The sequence below is a fragment of the Cheilinus undulatus genome, linkage group 8 (assembly GCF_018320785.1).
Source record: "Cheilinus undulatus linkage group 8, ASM1832078v1, whole genome shotgun sequence".
Lineage (NCBI taxonomy): Eukaryota > Metazoa > Chordata > Actinopteri > Labriformes > Labridae > Cheilinus > Cheilinus undulatus.
Genome location: NC_054872.1, coordinates 53809734 through 53827790, shown reverse-complemented (window position 1 = coordinate 53827790; position 18057 = coordinate 53809734). Strand labels below are relative to the sequence as shown.

The 18057-nt window shown below is 42.3% G+C and overlaps 1 protein-coding gene across 2 annotated transcripts in view; it reads right to left on the bottom strand.

Annotated features, from left to right (window-relative positions):
• The window catches only part of trim33l (tripartite motif containing 33, like), a 46429-nt gene that overhangs the window by 13412 nt on the left and 14960 nt on the right, over nucleotides 1-18057 (bottom strand). For both annotated transcript variants that reach the window (XM_041793139.1, XM_041793140.1), the window contains 5 exons: nucleotides 14946-15062; nucleotides 11243-11357; nucleotides 6868-7014; nucleotides 3816-3927; nucleotides 430-2855 (listed from right to left, as the gene is read on the bottom strand). In XM_041793139.1, the coding sequence (XP_041649073.1) occupies nucleotides 430-2855; nucleotides 3816-3927; nucleotides 6868-7014; nucleotides 11243-11357; nucleotides 14946-15062 (2917 nt within the window). The remainder of the gene's footprint in view (nucleotides 1-429; nucleotides 2856-3815; nucleotides 3928-6867; nucleotides 7015-11242; nucleotides 11358-14945; nucleotides 15063-18057) is intronic.

Below are 18057 nucleotides of genomic sequence, written 5' to 3'. Positions count from 1 at the left end.
CCAACCATATTCATTTGGGGATTCAAACTGATTAATGTGACTTCTAATGGATAATTTCTGATGTCACAGTTTCCCTTTATAAAGTATTTCTGGGGGAATAATATTTAAAATTAAGACATAAAAGCGCCACTCGTTGAGTATCACTGCCTTAAAGAATGTTAAAAGGACTACATTTTTTAGGTTTAAACAACATATCTAAATATCGGTATCCATGTTGGTATCAGCTAAAATAAATCTGTAAATATCAGCATATTGGATATCAACAAAAAACCCAATATCGTGCATCCCTAGTTGTTAACAAAATACATTTGTATGAACACAGAATTTTTCTGAAAACAAAAAGTGAAGAACAGTTCAGTTCATGTGGATCGTTTTTGTGTAAATGTGGCTGATAAACAAAAAACATTTATTTAAAGGTTAAGCTTTTACCTCTGAATCCTCATTGATTTCTTCCAAATAAAACTCGTCTTCAGCATCACCAGCAACCAGACGAAACTGAGGGAGGGGCCCGCCAGGGTGGGAAGGCGCCAAGGGGAGTCTGTACAGAGAAACTCTGGGCTGCCATTGGCTCATTTTGAAGTCCGGGCATTCGATGTCATAGCTCTGTTCCTCAGCGTCTATTTCTATTACATCTGGTGAAGGAGGGTCCTCTAAAGGCTCCTGTTCTTCAGACATGGTGGAGGTCGGCTCGTTCTCGGCAGGCTCCGGCTGCCACGGCGTCACCAGCTGTACACCACTGTCACAGGCTGAGTCTGCCACCGCCTTCACCACAGGACTGGGCTGATGGGGTTTCTCAGAGGAGCAGGGGCTGGTATCAGAGATGGGCTGTTGGGGTGAGAACTGAGGGCTGATATCAGGAGACGTTTCCCCCCGCTGTGGTGACATCTCTGTAACATCTGGCAATGGCTGGTGTTTGAGTATTATGAAGCCTGGCGTTGGTTCCTCATCTGATGACTGTTCATGAGCTGGCAATGGTTCTTCATCCAGTGACTGTCTGTGGGGCGGCAATGTTTGATTCATGGACAACTGCTGGTTGCCTGGTGTTTGTTTGCAGTTCCAAAATGACAGGTTTTCTGGACTTGGTTGGTTGTCCACTGTTTGCTTGTGGTCTCCAGTTACAAGCTGTTCAAACGATGTGTAGCTCATGACTGACTGCTTGTCTGCTGTTAGCTTGCGGACCGGCAACGGCTGGTGGTCTTGTGTTTGTTTGTTGACCTGCAATGGTTTTTGGTGTGCAGTTTGTTTGTCTGATAATGTTTTTATTTCTGGTGTGTTTTTGTTATCCAACATTGATTGCAGCAATGGATGGTGGTCTGGTTTTTCTCTATGGACTGGCAATGGTTCCTGGTTTGGTGTTTGTTTGTGGACTGGCAATGGATGCTGGTCTAGTGTTCCTCTATGGACTGGGAATGGTTGTTGGTCTGGTGTTTGTTTGTGGACTGGCAATGGCTTTCGGTTTGCAGTTTGTTTATCTGATAATGTTTTTATGTCTGGTGTGTTTTTGTTATCCAGCATTGATTGCAGCAATGGATGGTGGTCTGGTTTTTCTCTACAGACTGGCAATGGTTCCTGGTTTGGTGTTTGTTTGTGGACTGGCAACGATCCCTGGTGTGGTGTTTGTCTGTGGACTGGCAATGGTCCCTGGTGTGGTGTTTGTTTGTGGACTGGCAACGATCCCTGGTGTGGTGTTTGTCTGTGGACTGGCAATGGTCCCTGGTGTGGTGTTTGTTTGTGGACTGGCAATGGTCCCTGGTGTGGTGTTTGTTTGTGGACTGGCAATGGTCCCTGGTGTGGTGTTTGTTTGTGGACTGGCAACAGTCCCTGGTTTGGTGTTTGCTGGCTGTCAAACAGTGTTTGTTTAGCTGATGTTTGAGTGTTATCTAATGATGTTTGTCTGTCTAGTGCTTGTTTGTGATCCAGCAATGGCTGGTCTGTCAGCGATGGCTGCTGGTCTGGGGTTTGTGTGCCACCTACAACCACTTGTATAATGTTGAGTGGCAATGGTTGATGATCTGGTGTTGCTTTGTTGTCTAGTAACGTTTGTGTATCTGATGTTTGGTTGTGGAGTACTGTGGGTTGTTGGTCTAAAGTTTGTTTATGCTTCTGAAAGTAAGCCAGCAGGGATTGGTTTGGCAGAGTTTGTGTGGTGACTGGAAATGCTTGGTGGTTTCCTGAAAAACTGGGGGCAGGCAGTGTTTGGCGGTTGATCATCAGGTTCTGTAGAGGGACAGCCAGCTGGGTGTTAGGTTTTGGTTGTTGTGGCAGACAGGGATTTGGTCCTGCAGATGTTCCCATCCAAAGGACTGCATGATTACCGTCACCAACCTGCTGATTTACTATGCTTTCTTTTCTCATCACACTCTTACTGGACCAAGTTATTCCAGATTGGGACTGAGATGAATTCTGAGTTAGCAGCATAGAGGGCTGGGCCAGGGCAAAGGGCGTCTTTAAGTTAGACACCTGGTACACAGTTCGAGCTTCGGTCAGCTGGACGATAGCAGGCTGGTTCTGAGAGGGGGCAGTCTGCTGGTTCACAACAAGTGGGGGCTGGAGCACTTGGAGGACATTGTTGGATGGTGCAACAGTCTGCAGGACTAATGATGTCCCGGCAGGCTGGGGTTGACTTTCTGGTGTCAGATTTGTTCTATTTGTTCCCAAGTCCCCCGATGTCTGCCTCTGAACCAGCACAGAGGAGGTGGAGGAGCAGGCCAGAGAGGTGGTTAAAGGCTTGTCCAGGGAGCCTGCAGTGGGGGAATTGCTGGAGAAAGGCGTAACTGTGAGGGCAGATGAAGCGCCGGTATTCTGACTGGCAGGTGGATTAACTGCAAAAGGGACCGATAACACCTGAAGATTACCTGCAGATAAAACAAATAGAGCCTGTTCAGGGCATCATCTTTCTATCAAGAAACAATCAGCCAATGAGAACATAATCAAACGCTGCCCTTACAGGACCATGTTCGTGAAAACACATGCCCATATCACAATGTGGCTTAGGGCTGAACCATTTGGGAAAATAATCTAACTGCGATTTTTCCACTCAAAGTTGCAGTTGCAATTTAACGTAATAATTCTTCAGGTTCCTCATCTTATAAACCATTTTATATTATAACACACAAAGCTATTTCCCCCAGAAATTTATATCCAATCTCCCAAAATCTACAAATAATGTTCAAATATTCTAAGAAAATAACTACAAATTAAAAAACCTGCCCCACCACCCAAAAATCAAATCAAATTCCCCAAAAACTTTTAAGTAAAGTCCCCAAACTCTCATAAAATTACAAAAGAAAAAAAAAACAAAAAAAATCAAAGCAACTTCTTAAAAATTTACAAATAAATTTCTCAAATTTTCATGAAATTACCTAAAGGTTTTAAAGCTAATTCCCCCAGAAATTTGAATCAAATTTCCCAAAATTTACAAAGAAATGTTAAAAATTTCCATAAAAATACCTACAATTTTCTAAACAAATTTCCAAAGAAATTCAAATTAGCCTAAATTCCCAAAAATGTACAAATACATTTCTCAAATTTTCATAAAATTACCTAAAGGTTTCAAAGCATTGTATGTAGAGCAAAACACCTCTGCTTAAAAAAATGTATAACACTGGTATTTCAAAACCCATTTCAGGTCAAAGAGATATTGCACCCTCTGCGATTTAAAAATTCTAGTAAGTCACATTGTGATTTAATCTACATTTCTATGAACTGGCCAGCCCTAAGGTGGCTGTACAAAAATATCAAAATAAGGCTGAAGTGGATCCAGACTCTACATGCGATGATAAACTCCTATCATTATGTTCCATACTTTCACCTACCAAACTGTAAAAGGGCTTCCAGAGCGGGTGCGTCTGTTGTCACTCTCAGCTGGAACATGTTGGAAGGAGGAGACAAATCCTGATCCTGGACTTTCTTCAGGATAGCCTGAACCTGCAGACAGGAGACACACCTGGTCACTGCTGTTCAATGTCTCAGCAGGTTAAGAGGGATTCCCAAGGAGCGGGAGTCCTCTGGTCTAAAGCCGTTTAGCATCTCTGCATGTGAATTCCTGAGATATGGCTTTAGAGGATTGGCCTGGACAGGACAGGACAAACGGAGGGACAACCTGAAAATACAACACCTCAAGCTTCATCCATTGCCCTGCAGAGGTATTAAAATAGTTTTGTTTCATAGATGCATGGCTTGAAAATGTTTCTAAGCATTAAATATTTGGACAACCTTTTACAGCTGGTACCTGCTTATTTGACATCTTTGGTTTACACCCAAATTTCCTTATCTAATCAATCAATATAAGCTCTCCATAAACAATGAATACAGATTTTTAAAATGTCCAAACTTCTGCCTGACTCATACACTCAGTGATCAGAACAAGCATAATCTATGTAGTACGTGTGATAAAGCCTCATACAGGAACTCAGAGTGATGAAAACTCCAGGTGCTCCTCCCACAGGCTCCATGGGATCCTGTCTGATAGTAAATCATAGTAGGAGGCTGTGACCGCTGAAACCGCTCACTCCTCCCTACGCTAAAATATGCTGGAGGAGTGAGCACTCTGAACTAACTAAACAAAAACTGGACTTCACAGATTTATTTTCCTGAGGCCTCTATGATGGAGTGGTTTAGGCTCAGACCTCTATGATGGAGTGGTTCAGGCTCAGACCTCTATGATGGAGTGGTTCAGGCTCAGACCTCTATGATGGGGTGGTTCAGGCTCAGACCTCTATGGTGGGATGGTTTAGGCTCAGACCTCTATGGTGGGGTGGTTTAGGCTCAGACCTCTATGGTGGGGTGGTTTAGGCTCAGACCTCTATGGTGGGGTGGTTCAGGCTCAGACCTCTATGGTGGGATGGTTTAGGCTCAGACCTCTATGGTGGGATGGTTTAGGCTCAGACCTCTATGGTGGGGTGGTTCAGGCTCAGACCTCTATGGTGGGGTGGTTTAGGCTCAGACCTCTATGGTGGAGTGGTTCAGGCTCAGACCTCTATGGTGGGGTGGTTTAGGCTCAGACCTCTATGGTGGGGTGGTTCAGGCTCAGACCTCTATGGTGGGGTGGTTTAGGCTCAGACCTCTATGCCAAACAGGTCAAGTGATACTTTGTAAGTGCTGGAGACAGCAATCTGTGTTTTAGTTTCTTACTAGGGGTGTCACGAGATCTCGTGGCACTAGATCTTGCGTTATCAAATCACCACAAGATCTCTCGCCATGGAAACATCAATCTCTTGGTCTAATAGACCTGAAGGCGTTGCAATTAAGACTTTCAGTTGTTTAAAGGACGTATTTTTCACCCATGTATTTTTTCTTTCCAAATTCAAAAAAAGTGTAAAATCTTGTCTCGTCTCATCTCGTGAGATAAGTGTCTCGTCACACCCCTATTTCTTACTGGCCTTTAGTTTCTCACTGGCCCTCAGAAATCTTTTATTTAATCATTATATCAAATGTATTCAGTTTTCAATATTTAATCATTATACCAACCACATTTAGTTCTCATATACCAACCACGTTTAGTTCTCATATACCAACCATGTTTAGTTCTCGTATACCAACCATGTTTAGTTCTCGTATACCAACCATGTTTAGTTCTCATATACCAACCATGTTTAGTTCTCACATACCAACCATGTTTAGTTCTCACATACCAACCATGTTTAGTTCTCGTATACCAACCATGTTTAGTTCTCGTATACCAACCATGTTTAGTTCTCGTATACCAACCATGTTTAGTTCTCGTATACCAACCATGTTTAGTTCTCGTATACCAACCATGTTTAGTTCTCGTATACCAACCATGTTTAGTTCTCGTATACCAACCATGTTTAGTTCTCGTATACCAACCATGTTTAGTTCTCGTATACCAACCATGTTTAGTTCTCGTATACCAACCATGTTTAGTTCTCGTATACCAACCATGTTTAGTTCTCACATACCAACCATGTTTAGTTCTCACATACCAACCATGTTTAGTTCTCATATACCAACCATGTTTAGTTCTCGTATACCAACCATGTTTAGTTCTCATATACCAACCATGTTTAGTTCTCGTATACCAACCATGTTTAGTTCTCACATACCAACCATGTTTAGTTCTCGTATACCAACCATGTTTAGTTCTCATATACCAACCATGTTTAGTTCTCATATACCAACCATGTTTAGTTCTTGTATACCAACCATGTTTAGTTCTCATATACCAACCATGTTTAGTTCTCATATACCAACCATGTTTAGTTCTCGTATACCAACCATGTTTAGTTCTCGTATACCAACCATGTTTAGTTCTCATATACCAACCATGTTTAGTTCTCGTATACCAACCATGTTTAGTTCTCACATACCAACCATGTTTAGTTCTCGTATACCAACCATGTTTAGTTCTCGTATACCAACCATGTTTAGTTCTCGTATACCAACCATGTTTAGTTCTCATATACCAACCATGTTTAGTTCTCGTATACCAACCATGTTTAGTTCTCACATACCAACCATGTTTAGTTCTCGTATACCAACCATGTTTAGTTCTCACATACCAACCATGTTTAGTTCTCGTATACCAATCATGTTTAGTTCTCATATACCAACCATGTTTAGTTCTCGTATACCAACCATGTTTAGTTCTCACATACCAACCATGTTTAGTTCTCATATACCAACCATGTTTAGTTCTCACATACCAACCATGTTTAGTTCTCGTATACCAACCATGTTTAGTTCTCATATACCAACCATGTTTAGTTCTCGTATACCAACCATGTTTAGTTCTCATCAATACCTGATGTTCTCCTGCTTCTAAATCTCCTGTGAAGTCTGTTGTGTAGGTCTTTAAGGAAAACAGAAACGAGTATTTGAATCTAACACTGACTGTGCGAGGCGTACCTGGGAGCTGAACCTCAGCATCTTCTCCAGGTCTCTGGTGTTTTTGACTGCTTCTGCTGTTTCCGCTAGCCGCTGTCGTTGCTCCTGCTGTCGTTTCAGCATCGCCATCCGCGCCCTGATCTGCTGGCTCTCATTCTCACTGACGCTCTGCTCAAACACACAAACAGCATGATGATGAAGAGCAGCAGCATCTACCAACATGTTAGTGCAGTTTAATAAACCTCATCACCAGCAATCATTGTGTTCTCATGTGAAATATCAATTCCACCACCAGGAAAACATTAAATTATATTGATCATTTGGTCTTCAACACAAAGAAAAATTATCAGTGTTCGACATCAATGACCATTTTTGCTCCTGCCAGCATTAAGGAAGATGATCTGGATTTAGTGGATCCAGCTCCACATGCTGTGTTGTGCTTGTTTTGTTTTCCACTTACATCCACAGACTGTAGAAGAATCAGACTGTGACGTCAGCCGTTTGATTACAGCAGACAGACTCAAACAACTTTAGAGGCCAATCCATGGCTTCTATATTGAAATCGCAGTCTCAACCCGACTTTGGATCAAACTAACGGCAGACAAGGGCCTGCCCACTGAGCTTGACTTCCTGTCAGCTAGCTAGCCTTTTGGGGGAAGCTTCTGTCTGTCAAGCTATCTGTCAACCAAATGAGACGGGCCGATCGGTCTGCAGTGAGGTTTTTCCTACATAAATATGGGGCCGGGGCCTGGTGCCCGGGCACGGTTCGTTTGCATTCACACTAACCAAAACAAACCGTACCTTGAGCTCAAGTGCATTTGGATCCGGGACCGGGTCCCTAGTGTGAAAGCCACCTAAGTCTTATGTCCATAATAAACAGACTGACTAATTGTCCACTTAACAAGGTCATGTGACCTGAATGACCATCTCTGATTTTAACTGAAACTAATGTCCACCAGAAAACTGACACCCTTTATTTTAGGGCTGAGCGATTATGGCAAAAAGTCAAAATCATGATTAACTGATCTTTTTACTTCGATTATGATTAATGACCGATTATTCCACCCCAACCTCCGACTCTATTTGTTCTGTAAATATTTGTTATAATCCTAAAACAAACAACTGAAAGGAACATGTACAGATTAACAATTTCTGGTTATTTATTGAAATATTTGAAATCTAAACACACATCAGCTGAAATGAAAATGTTTTTCACAAAAAGACAAATTTTTCCAAAAAAAGGGGAAAAATTGAAATAATTGACACAGCAGGTTTACGTCGGTTAGAGGCTCTAAATGTCAGTTTAAAAATAATAACAATAATAATAATAATAATAATAATAATAATAAAAATATAGAGAGAGTGACCCGGATCTTAGACAAATAAGGGGGTAAAACGTGGTGAGGACATTTTCAGCCTTTAGGCTGAGGCTAGAAAATAAGAACACAGGGACAGTGAAATATTAATGTGTGGGTTTCCTGTGTGAAGGCCAGTTATCTATGTTTTTATCTGTTGTAGGTCTTATTTGCCGTTTTTATCCCCTTTTACATTTTTCTTTAAAAATGTTTCCATTGTGTTTCTTTTTCCCTTTGTCGTATTTTAAAGTCCCGTGTGAAAAACTTTTAATTGCCTTGTTGCTGAAATGTGCTACATAAATAAACTTGCCTTGACTTTGATTATTTTTCAATTAATTGCCCAGCTCTACTTTATTTCATTTTAAATGTATTCCCTTATTCATGCTGGGATTATTTTCAAGTGAAAAGGAGACTTTTAATCTCAATGAGGTTTTCTCCTGGTAAAATAAAGGTTAAATCAAATTTTAGAAAGTGTGTTAATATATTATCTATTAACTATCTATTATAGTAAGTTATCTATCATAATGTGTGAATAAAATGTAATTTCTGGATAAAATTCACATTCTACAAGGATCAACATTCTGTTTATTCTTCTGTGCTTCATATATATTAATGATAAATAAAATTAATGGAACTGAGAAGTTTCCTGCAGCTGCAGCTTCTGCCTGATAGAGAACATGCCATTGTTAAAGGTCTGCTTTAGAGTTGGGGAGAGTTTTATGCAAACTCTTGAATCTGTTCATGGTGGATTTTTGTTTTTAAGATTTAATAAAATCACTCAGTCTGAAGCATAAAGTCACCTTTGTAGTGTTTTTTAATGTTGCTGACCATTATATTGTTGTTCCTAAATACCAGTACCGTTTGAAGAGTAGGGATTTAGCACCTACATCTGAAAAGAACAAGCCGTACCAACCCTGGTTAAATGTGCACATGCTGGGAGAGAAAGGGGGGCTCATTTTAAGAAAAACAAACCTCATACATGTCCATGAATCCAGACTTTTCTAGCACATTTCTGCTCACACTCCTCCTGTGTCGACAGTTAAGATTCCCTCTAGTCTTCTAGTTTATCACTTCTTTGTCTGGAGTCAGTGGTGGCCCCTTCTACCCTCCTCTCATGTGAACACGTCCTCTCCCTCCTCTAACGTGAACACGTCCTCTCTCTCTTCTAACGTGAACACGTCCTCTCTCTCCTCTCATGTGACCACGTCCTCTCTCTCCTCACATGTGACCACGTCCTCTCTCTCCTCTCATGTGAACACGTCCTCTCTCTCCTCTCATGTGAACACGTCCTCTCTCTCCTCTAACGTGACCACGTTCTCTCTCTCATCTCATTTGACCACGTCCTCTCTCTCCTCTCATGTGAACACGTCCTCTCCCTCCTCTCATGTGAACACGTCCTCTCTCTCCTCTCATGTGAACACGTCCTCTCTCTCCTCTAACGTGACCACGTTCTCTCTCTCATCTCATTTGACCACGTCCTCTCTCTCCTCTCATGTGAACACGTCCTCTCCCTCCTCTCATGTGAACACGTCCTCTCTCTCCTCTCATGTGAACACGTCCTCTCTCTCCTCTAACGTGACCACGTCCTCTCTCTCCTCTCATGTGACTACGTCCTCTCTCTCCTCTCATGTGAACATGTCCTCTCTCTCCTCTCATATGAACACGTCCTCTCTCTCCTCTAACGTGACCACGTTCTCTCTCTCATCTCATGTGAATACGTCCTCTCTCTCCTCTCATGTGAACACGTCCTCTCTCTCCTCTAATGTGACCACGTTCTCTCTCTCCTCTCATGTGACTACGTCCTCTCTCTCCTCTCATGTGAACACGTCCTCTCCCTCCTCTAATGAGAACACGTCCTCTCTCTCCTCTCATGTTAACACGTCCTCTCTCTCCTCTAATGTGAACACGTCCTCTCTCTCCTCTAATGTGACCACATCCTCTCTCTCCTCTAACGTGACCACATCCTCTCTCTCCTCACATGTGACCACGTCCTCTCTCTCCTCTAACGTGACCACGTTCTCTCTCTCCTCACATGTGACCACGTCCTCTCTCTCCTCTAACGTGACCACGTTCTCTCTCTCATCTCATGTGAATAGTCCTCTCTCTCCTCTCATGTGAACACGTCCTCTCTCTCCTCTCATGTGACCACGTTCTCTCTCTCCTCTCATGTGACTACGTCCTCTCTCTCCTCTCATGTGAACACGTCCTCTCCCTCCTCTAATGAGAACACGTCCTCTCTCTCCTCTCATGTTAACACGTCCTCTCTCTCCTCTAATGTGAACACGTCCTCTCCCTCCTCTAATGTGACCACGTCCTCTCTCTCCTCTCATGTTAACACGTCCTCTCTCTCCTCTAATGTGAACACGTCCTCTCTCTCCTCTCATGTTAACACGTCCTCTCTCTCCTCTCATGTGAACACGTCCTCTCTCTCCTCTAATGTTAACACGTCCTCTCCCTCCTCTCATGTTAACACGTCCTCTCCCTCCTCTAATGTGACCACGTCCTCTCTCTTCTCTCATGTGAACATGTCCTCTCTCTCATCTCATTTGACCACGTCCTCTCTCTCCTCTCATGTGAACACGTCCTCTCTCTCCTCTCACGTGAACACGTCCTCTTTCTCCTCTCAGGAGTTGATGCAGCGGTTCCTTACCCCTCATTTAAGCTTAATGCAACTGAATGTGGCTGTGTGTGGATTTGCACATGAAGCAGAGACGTTGAATCAGCCACAGGTGAGGAGATGCCTGATGTGACCAGGAGTGAACAGCTTCACTCAGCGCTGTGATCCAGGCCTCCACACCCCGCTGTGACAGGGACATGAGGTCTGCCCTGCCTCAGTCCCTGTGGACCCCTCAGAGTCTCTCTGTGGTTCGGACGTTTAAAGTTAAGAAAGAGAGAAACGTCCTCAGGTAGCAGAGATCTGTCCTGTCTGCTTTTAGCTGCAGAGACGGCTCTGTATTCAGACTGAGATGTTCCGTTAGCAGCATTCTCTCCCACAGACAGTCAATAATGTGAGAGTCACTCAGAGAGCCCATGGGTCTTACCTTGATCTTGTTGAAGATCTCCTGCATCCTGTTCTTGATATGCTGAGTCAGGACTTTGTGAGCCTGTTGCAGCTCATTATGCAGCTGAGCTTCACTTTCTGCGATGTCCTGGAGCCTGAAACGACGACACAGAGCATGAAGGGTCTAATCATAGGTTTATACTTCATACAGTGAGTTAGTCCTGCTCTGGAGAAATGAATGAAGGTTTGATAGAAGACTGTCAGTAATGCCAAAGGAGCTTCACCTAAGTACTGAGTAAAATGTCCGAATACTTTTGTCACTGAGGGAATTCTGCAGCCTACTGTTCTCTCTGGAACCTTCAGAGCAGCAGAAATGTTTCTGTAGCCTTCCCCAGAGCTGTGCCTGTCAACAATCCTGTCTCTGAACTCTGCAGCTCCTTTGACCCTTTTGAAATATAAATATATATATATACACTATATGCCAAAAGTATTGAGTCACCCATCCTAATAATGTAAATCAGGTGTTCCAGTCACTTCCATGTCCACAGGTGTATAAAATCATCACCTAGGCATGCAGACTGTTTCTACAAACATTAGTGAAAGAATTGCTCGCTCTCAGGAGCTCAGTGAATTCCAGCGTGGTACTGTGATAGGATGCCACCTGTGCAACAAGTCCAGTGGTGAAATTTCCTGGCTCCTAAATATTCCACAGTCAACTGTCAGTGGTATTAGAACAAAGTGGAAGCCATTGGGAACGACAGCAACTCAGCCACCAAGTGGTAGGCCACGTAAAATGACGGAGCGGGGTCAGAGGATGCTGAGGTCATAGTGCGCAGAGGTGGCCAACTGTCTGCAGAGTCAATGGCTACAGACCTCCAAACTTCATGTGGCCTTCAGATTAGCTCAAGAACAGTGGTAGAGAGCTTCATGAATGGGTTTCCATGGTAACAGCTGCATCCAAGCCATACATCACCAAGTCCAATGCAAAGTGTGGGATGCAGTGGTGTAAAGCACGCCGCCACTGGACTCTAGAGCAGTGGAGCACCTTCTCTGGATTGACCAATCACGCTTCTCCATCTGGCAGTCTGATGGACCAGTCTGGGTTTGGTGGTTGCCAGGAGAACGGTACTTGTCTGACTGCATTGTGCCAAGTGTAAAGTTTGGTGGAGGGGGGATTATGGTGTGGGCTTGTTCTTCAGGAGCTGGGCTTGGCCCCTTAGTTCCAGTCAAAGGAACTCTGAATGCTTCAGCATACCAAGAGATTCTGGACAATTCCATGCTCCCAACTTTGTGGGAACAGTTTGGGGATGGCCCCTTCCTGTTCCAACATGACTGTGCACCAGTGCACAAAGCAAGGTCCATAAAGACATGGATGTGAGAGTTTGGTGTGGATCAACTTGACTGGCCTGCACAGAGTCCTGACCTCAACCCCATAGAACACCTTTGGGATGAATTAGAGCGGAGACTGAGAGCCAGGCCTTCTGGTCCAACATCAGTGTGTGACCTCACAAATGTGCTTCAGGAAGAATGGTCAAAAATTCCCATAAACACACTCCTAAACCTTGTGGAAAGCCTTCCCAGAAGAGTTGAAGCTGTTATAGCTGCAAAGGGTGGACCCACGTCAGATTAAACCCTATGGCACTGATCATCAACTGGCAGCCCGGGGGCCACGTCAGGCCCCCCAAAGCTTCCTGTCCGGTCCCCGAGAGATCGTTAAATTCAGAAAAGGAGGAAAAGAAGATTTTAAGAGTATCTTTTGGCTTTAAATGTCTGCAGCTGTTAAATCCATCCCATAAAAATAACACTGAAATAGTTTTAGAATGACTAAACATTTTATCTGTTTTTTTTACTGTCATAATTAGTAAGTATTTTAAAAAGGGTTGAGGTTGGCAGAAATGCTGCAAAAATGACCAAATAAAGTGGTGAAAAGAGGTTAAATGTGGCAAAAAATGCTAAAAGAAGAAAAAGGTACAAAAGGTATAAAAATTGTTTACAACTGACAAAAAAGTAGTGCAAGAAAGTGATGAAAAGGGGTTCAAAAGCAGAAAAATTGATAAAAGAGTGGCACAAAGGGGATGAAACATGCAGGGAAAAGTGTTTTAAAGGGGGTTAAAATTCTTCAAAAATTGTGTCAAAGAGGCAACAATTGGCAAAAAGTATCAAAACTGGGTTAAAAGTGGGAAAATTGGTTTGAAAGTTGCAAAAAATATTGAAAAAAACTGCTAAAAAGGGGTTAAAAAGTGGCAAAAAAAGAAAAGTGGCAAAACTTGGATAAAAGAGTGTCACAAAGGGGATAAAACATGCAGGGAAATTGTTTTAAATTGGGTTAAAATCTTTCAAAAATTGTTTAAAAGAGGCAACAAGAGGCAAAAGTATCAACAATGTTATTTATTTATTTATTTGTTTGTTTGTTGGTTGGTTTAAAATACAGAGACAATGCACATTAATGAACATTACTGTAAATATGCCGGTTTAGCCAAGTTGGCTAATTTTCAACCGTAGTCTCTGGGGCAGCTGACATGAGCACTACAATGATTCAAATCCATTAAAAACAGTACTATGTCTACTTTTAAAATCATTACAATGGGTTAAAAGTGGCAAAAATTGGTTTAAAAGTTGCAAAAATTGTTGAAAAAATGTAATGAAAAGGGGTTAAAAAGTGGCAAAAATAGAAGAAAAGTGGAAAAAATTGATAAGAGTGTCACAAAGGGGATAAAACATGCATGAAAAGTGGTTTAAATGGGGTTAAAATCTTTTTAAAAATTGTGTTAAAGAGGCAAAAGGGGGCAAAAAGTATCAAAAAGGGGTTAAAAGTGTCAAAAAGTGGTTAATATTGGTGCTAAAAGACAACTGGGGAGGGCCCATTCTCTGGGATTTTCAGGGGTCCGGCCTATTCTGTTGTCAGGCCCGTCTCCTCGTGGCCTGCTGCGTTATTGATAATAGGGATAGATCTCACTGGTAACGACTACAATAAAATAAAACATTTCTTTAATGTTTGTGTATTTGAAAGTCCGGCCCCCAGAGTTTCTGTTGAGACTAAATCCGGCCCTTGTGCAGATGGACTTGATGACCCCTGCCCTATGGATTAAAAATGGGATGTCACTTACATTCATATGCCAGTCAAGGCAGGTGAGCAAATACTTTTGGCTATATATATCTATATAGATATATATATCAAGTTTTTTTAAATAGATGTGAAATGATGTGTTTCACTGAAAAAAGTGACAAAAAACACTGAATCACTGAAAAACCCCTGAAATATTTCAGAATTTTAAACAGAGAAGAGAATCCCAAGCATCAGGACAGATTTCTAAAACACATCACATGGTTAGTCTGAGGACCGTGGCGGATGTTTTACATGATGGAATCATTTAATAAAAGAAAAGTGAAATGCTGTTTCTAAAAAAGTAAAAGAAAATAATTCAGACAAAAAGAGTCAAAGAGGGAAACTCAGCAGTGTTGGTGCCATACAGCATCACTGATATGGGAACTAAATCTGAAAATAATAAATCCATAACCCAATAAAAATGTGAAATTCCACATGCATGTCAGAGAAATTCAGATTTGGCAGAACGAAACTCAGAAACTTTGCAGAGATTTTTTAGGTTTAGAAAAAAAACAGAAGAATTTCAGTGGAAAACAGCACTCAGTTCATATAAATAAAGAGCAGATCAGGTTTATAAGAAGCCTTTTTTTCTTAAATCTAGTCCGTTATTCTCTTATTATCTCGTGTGTGTCTTTACCTGGTCTCCATGTCCCGCAGGCTCCGCCCCACCATCTCATTCTGTACTCTGATAGGCTGAAACAAGATGTCCATCTGCCTCTTCAGTTTGTCCAGCGCCTCGTTGACAAACTGATACCTGAGAGGAAGAGGAGGAAGAGAAGGAAGAGGAGGGGGAGGATGAAATGCTCTGGACGACCACCTGCAGCCTTCACGTGTCGTCTGTTAGCCTCGACTAGAGTGCGACTGATTGATCGGCGGGCCGATTACATCGTATCACAGATTAATCAACATCGGCCAATATGTAGCCGACATATTCACTCTTTTGCTGCGCGGGGATTCTGGCGCTCTGCTCCTGTGTGTCCCTGCTGAACTCAGCCCGAGCGCCTGGCCCCTCCCCCTCACGCACAGGCGCTCTCCCCCACTCACTCACCCGGCTGCAGCAGAGAAGAGGACTTAGACCAGAGAAACTGCATTGTTTTTACTCCATGGTAAGCTGTGACTTTATAAAATAATATCTCACTACACTCTAGTGCCCCATGACAATAACGTCCTCGCAGAAACACGCTGTTAGGGCACGTCAAGGAGAGCATGCTAGTTTTTCACGTAGGTTTCAGAGAGCGTATTACGTTCAGTGAGATCTGTCACATTCCAGTTTAATGCTACTGTGCTGTTAGAATGACTGATAGGACAGGTCTACGGTGGAAAAGTCACTGATAGTTGTGTAGTGGATACAAAATCAGACTGGTGTTGTTCAGGTTGAAGAATTGACCAAAAAATACAAAGAGTCAAAAACTGGCTCAAGAACTCCTGAGCAGACCAGGATCTGATGCACAAAGAGTTTATTCCAGAGGTCGCATTACCGAACATTTTGAAGGATGACGGAGAATTTTGAAGGCAGATGCATAGACCTTTTTCATTTAGCATACATAGACTATCAAGGAGGTTATTTATTCTAATCTGTCAAAAACGTGCTACCCTGCGGCTCTCTCACTGACCTCGACATCGTAGATTAGTAAAAGCGCGCCGGTCTCTGTGCTGACAGCACTGATAGGCTGCTGCAGGTGTCTCAGTACACAGGTCGGCATGCGGAGCGTTAAGGTCTTTGCACAATGAGCCTTCATGTTGTTCTAATCATGTCTGCACACTGATGCCCAAACTGGCGTTTTATTTCCTGTTTTTTTTTTTGGAACAGGTTCGATTTTATGTAAAATTTCGTATGTGTCCAAGGTGACTGATGATCCAAAAGAGTTCCCACTGCTTCCACCTCGCTTGCTCACCACCAAAACTTCACTTTAAACACCACTGTTTGCTCATTTATCATGTGGATATCAACCATGGAAATATAACAGATAAAGGCATATGGCTGTAGCCTAGTCAGGTTATAACAGTAGCTGGGTTTCGCAGAATAAAAGCGATATCCCTTAAATTTCGATTAAGTACAATTGTGCTTTGAATGCGTTTCCATTGAAGGGAGTTTTGGGCGTAGGCCTTGCAATTCTCGTAAAATCTCATCTTGTGTGAATCCGCTGCAGGGAAGCTTGACGCTCAAAACCTGTTGCGTGTTGGTACGGTTTTGGTTACATCTACGGCGTTTGTCTTGATCATTTTGAACAAAAGACAAAGGCAGCGGACGATAGTTCAGAGGTAAAGTCCGTATGTACGGTAAAAGCCACGCATAAGGGTAGAAGTATGATGTTAAGAAAAGTCTCGTCTCTTCTTCTGCCTACACGTACTGCGCCATGTTGTCTCAGAGTGACTGGTCACGTGACACCGTATGTCACGTCCCGTGACTTGTAAATGCAGAAAAAGTGTTTCCATTGCACTTTTGCGATATATTTCTATATCGAAACACCTGGAAAACCTCCTCATGAAAGCGTAAAAACTTTTTTGCGATATTTTAGGTTGTTTTTTTTTTTAACTCAGGTGTTTCCATTCCCAGTTTTTTATTGTGCTATTTAGATTTTGCACATTTCCAAGTGTAATGGAAACCCAGCTAGAGACAGAATTATTAAGTTGTTCTCCATCTCTCCAGCTTCTCTCTGCGCTGACGCATGGTCGTGTGCCGTATGAAGCTCTCTGTCAGGATGGATCCAGCGGGATTTTAAAGGAGTGACAGAGCCACAGGATCGCAGTACCAAACTATCTGCCATATTCTACAAATTTTCACAGTCAAGGCAAATACAAACACAATGGACTCAGTGTGCAAGGTCAGAGTGTGTGACGTTTTTTCAGATTACGACTCCTATGGAGCAGACAGATGCGCACAGCTCCACAGTGCAGCCTTTAAACTACTTGTTATCAGCTACGGTCGTCAAACTACAACACCTTGACATTAAAAATATCCTTAAAACTGTGCGTGATATCTTAAATGTCCCAGTTCATAGTTGCTTGCTTAAAGAAAGAGATTGTTGCTCCTCTGTCACAGCGTAAAAATGACGAGGAGTAAACGCTGCTGTGTTTATCTTTCTCTCAGTGCCGTTTAAATGCAGAACCTCAAAGACTGTTTTTGAATAAAAGATTAGAAATGGTGCTTCATAAATTAAACACTACTAATAAACTCACATTGAATTATATCATACTACCGATATTAAAGAGGGAATTATAATGACGGATTGTAAAATGGCATGACGGAATTTTTACGGCCCTTTCCATCAGAATGACGGACAACAAAAAAGTCCAGCGCAACCTCCGGTTCATTCAGTGCTCAGGTGAATACAATCAATAAACTGGAGTTGGGGTCGACCAAGCAACAGAAAATGTGTTGACAGTACTCTGCTTTTACAAGCTTTGGATGCAAAAGGGCCTCCTACTCTGATTCTCAAGGAGCAGAACTTCTGCTCCTGTTCTCTTCATAATGTCCTTATTTAGATCTGGCAGTAATATAGTCCAGTTTCTGATAAACTGACCACCATTACTGTCCAATCCTAAAGCCTGGATTTATCTAAAAATGTATTCAAACTCACATTTACATATCCCTTACTTGTGCAACACATGTTTAAACGCATGCACAGGCTGGTTATTTCCACTCTTAATATGATTGTCAGGAGATTAAATGTTCAAAATATAAAAAACATCAATACAGTAAGATTGTCAAGAAGATGACTGTTCTAAAATCATGTGTCAACCAGTGG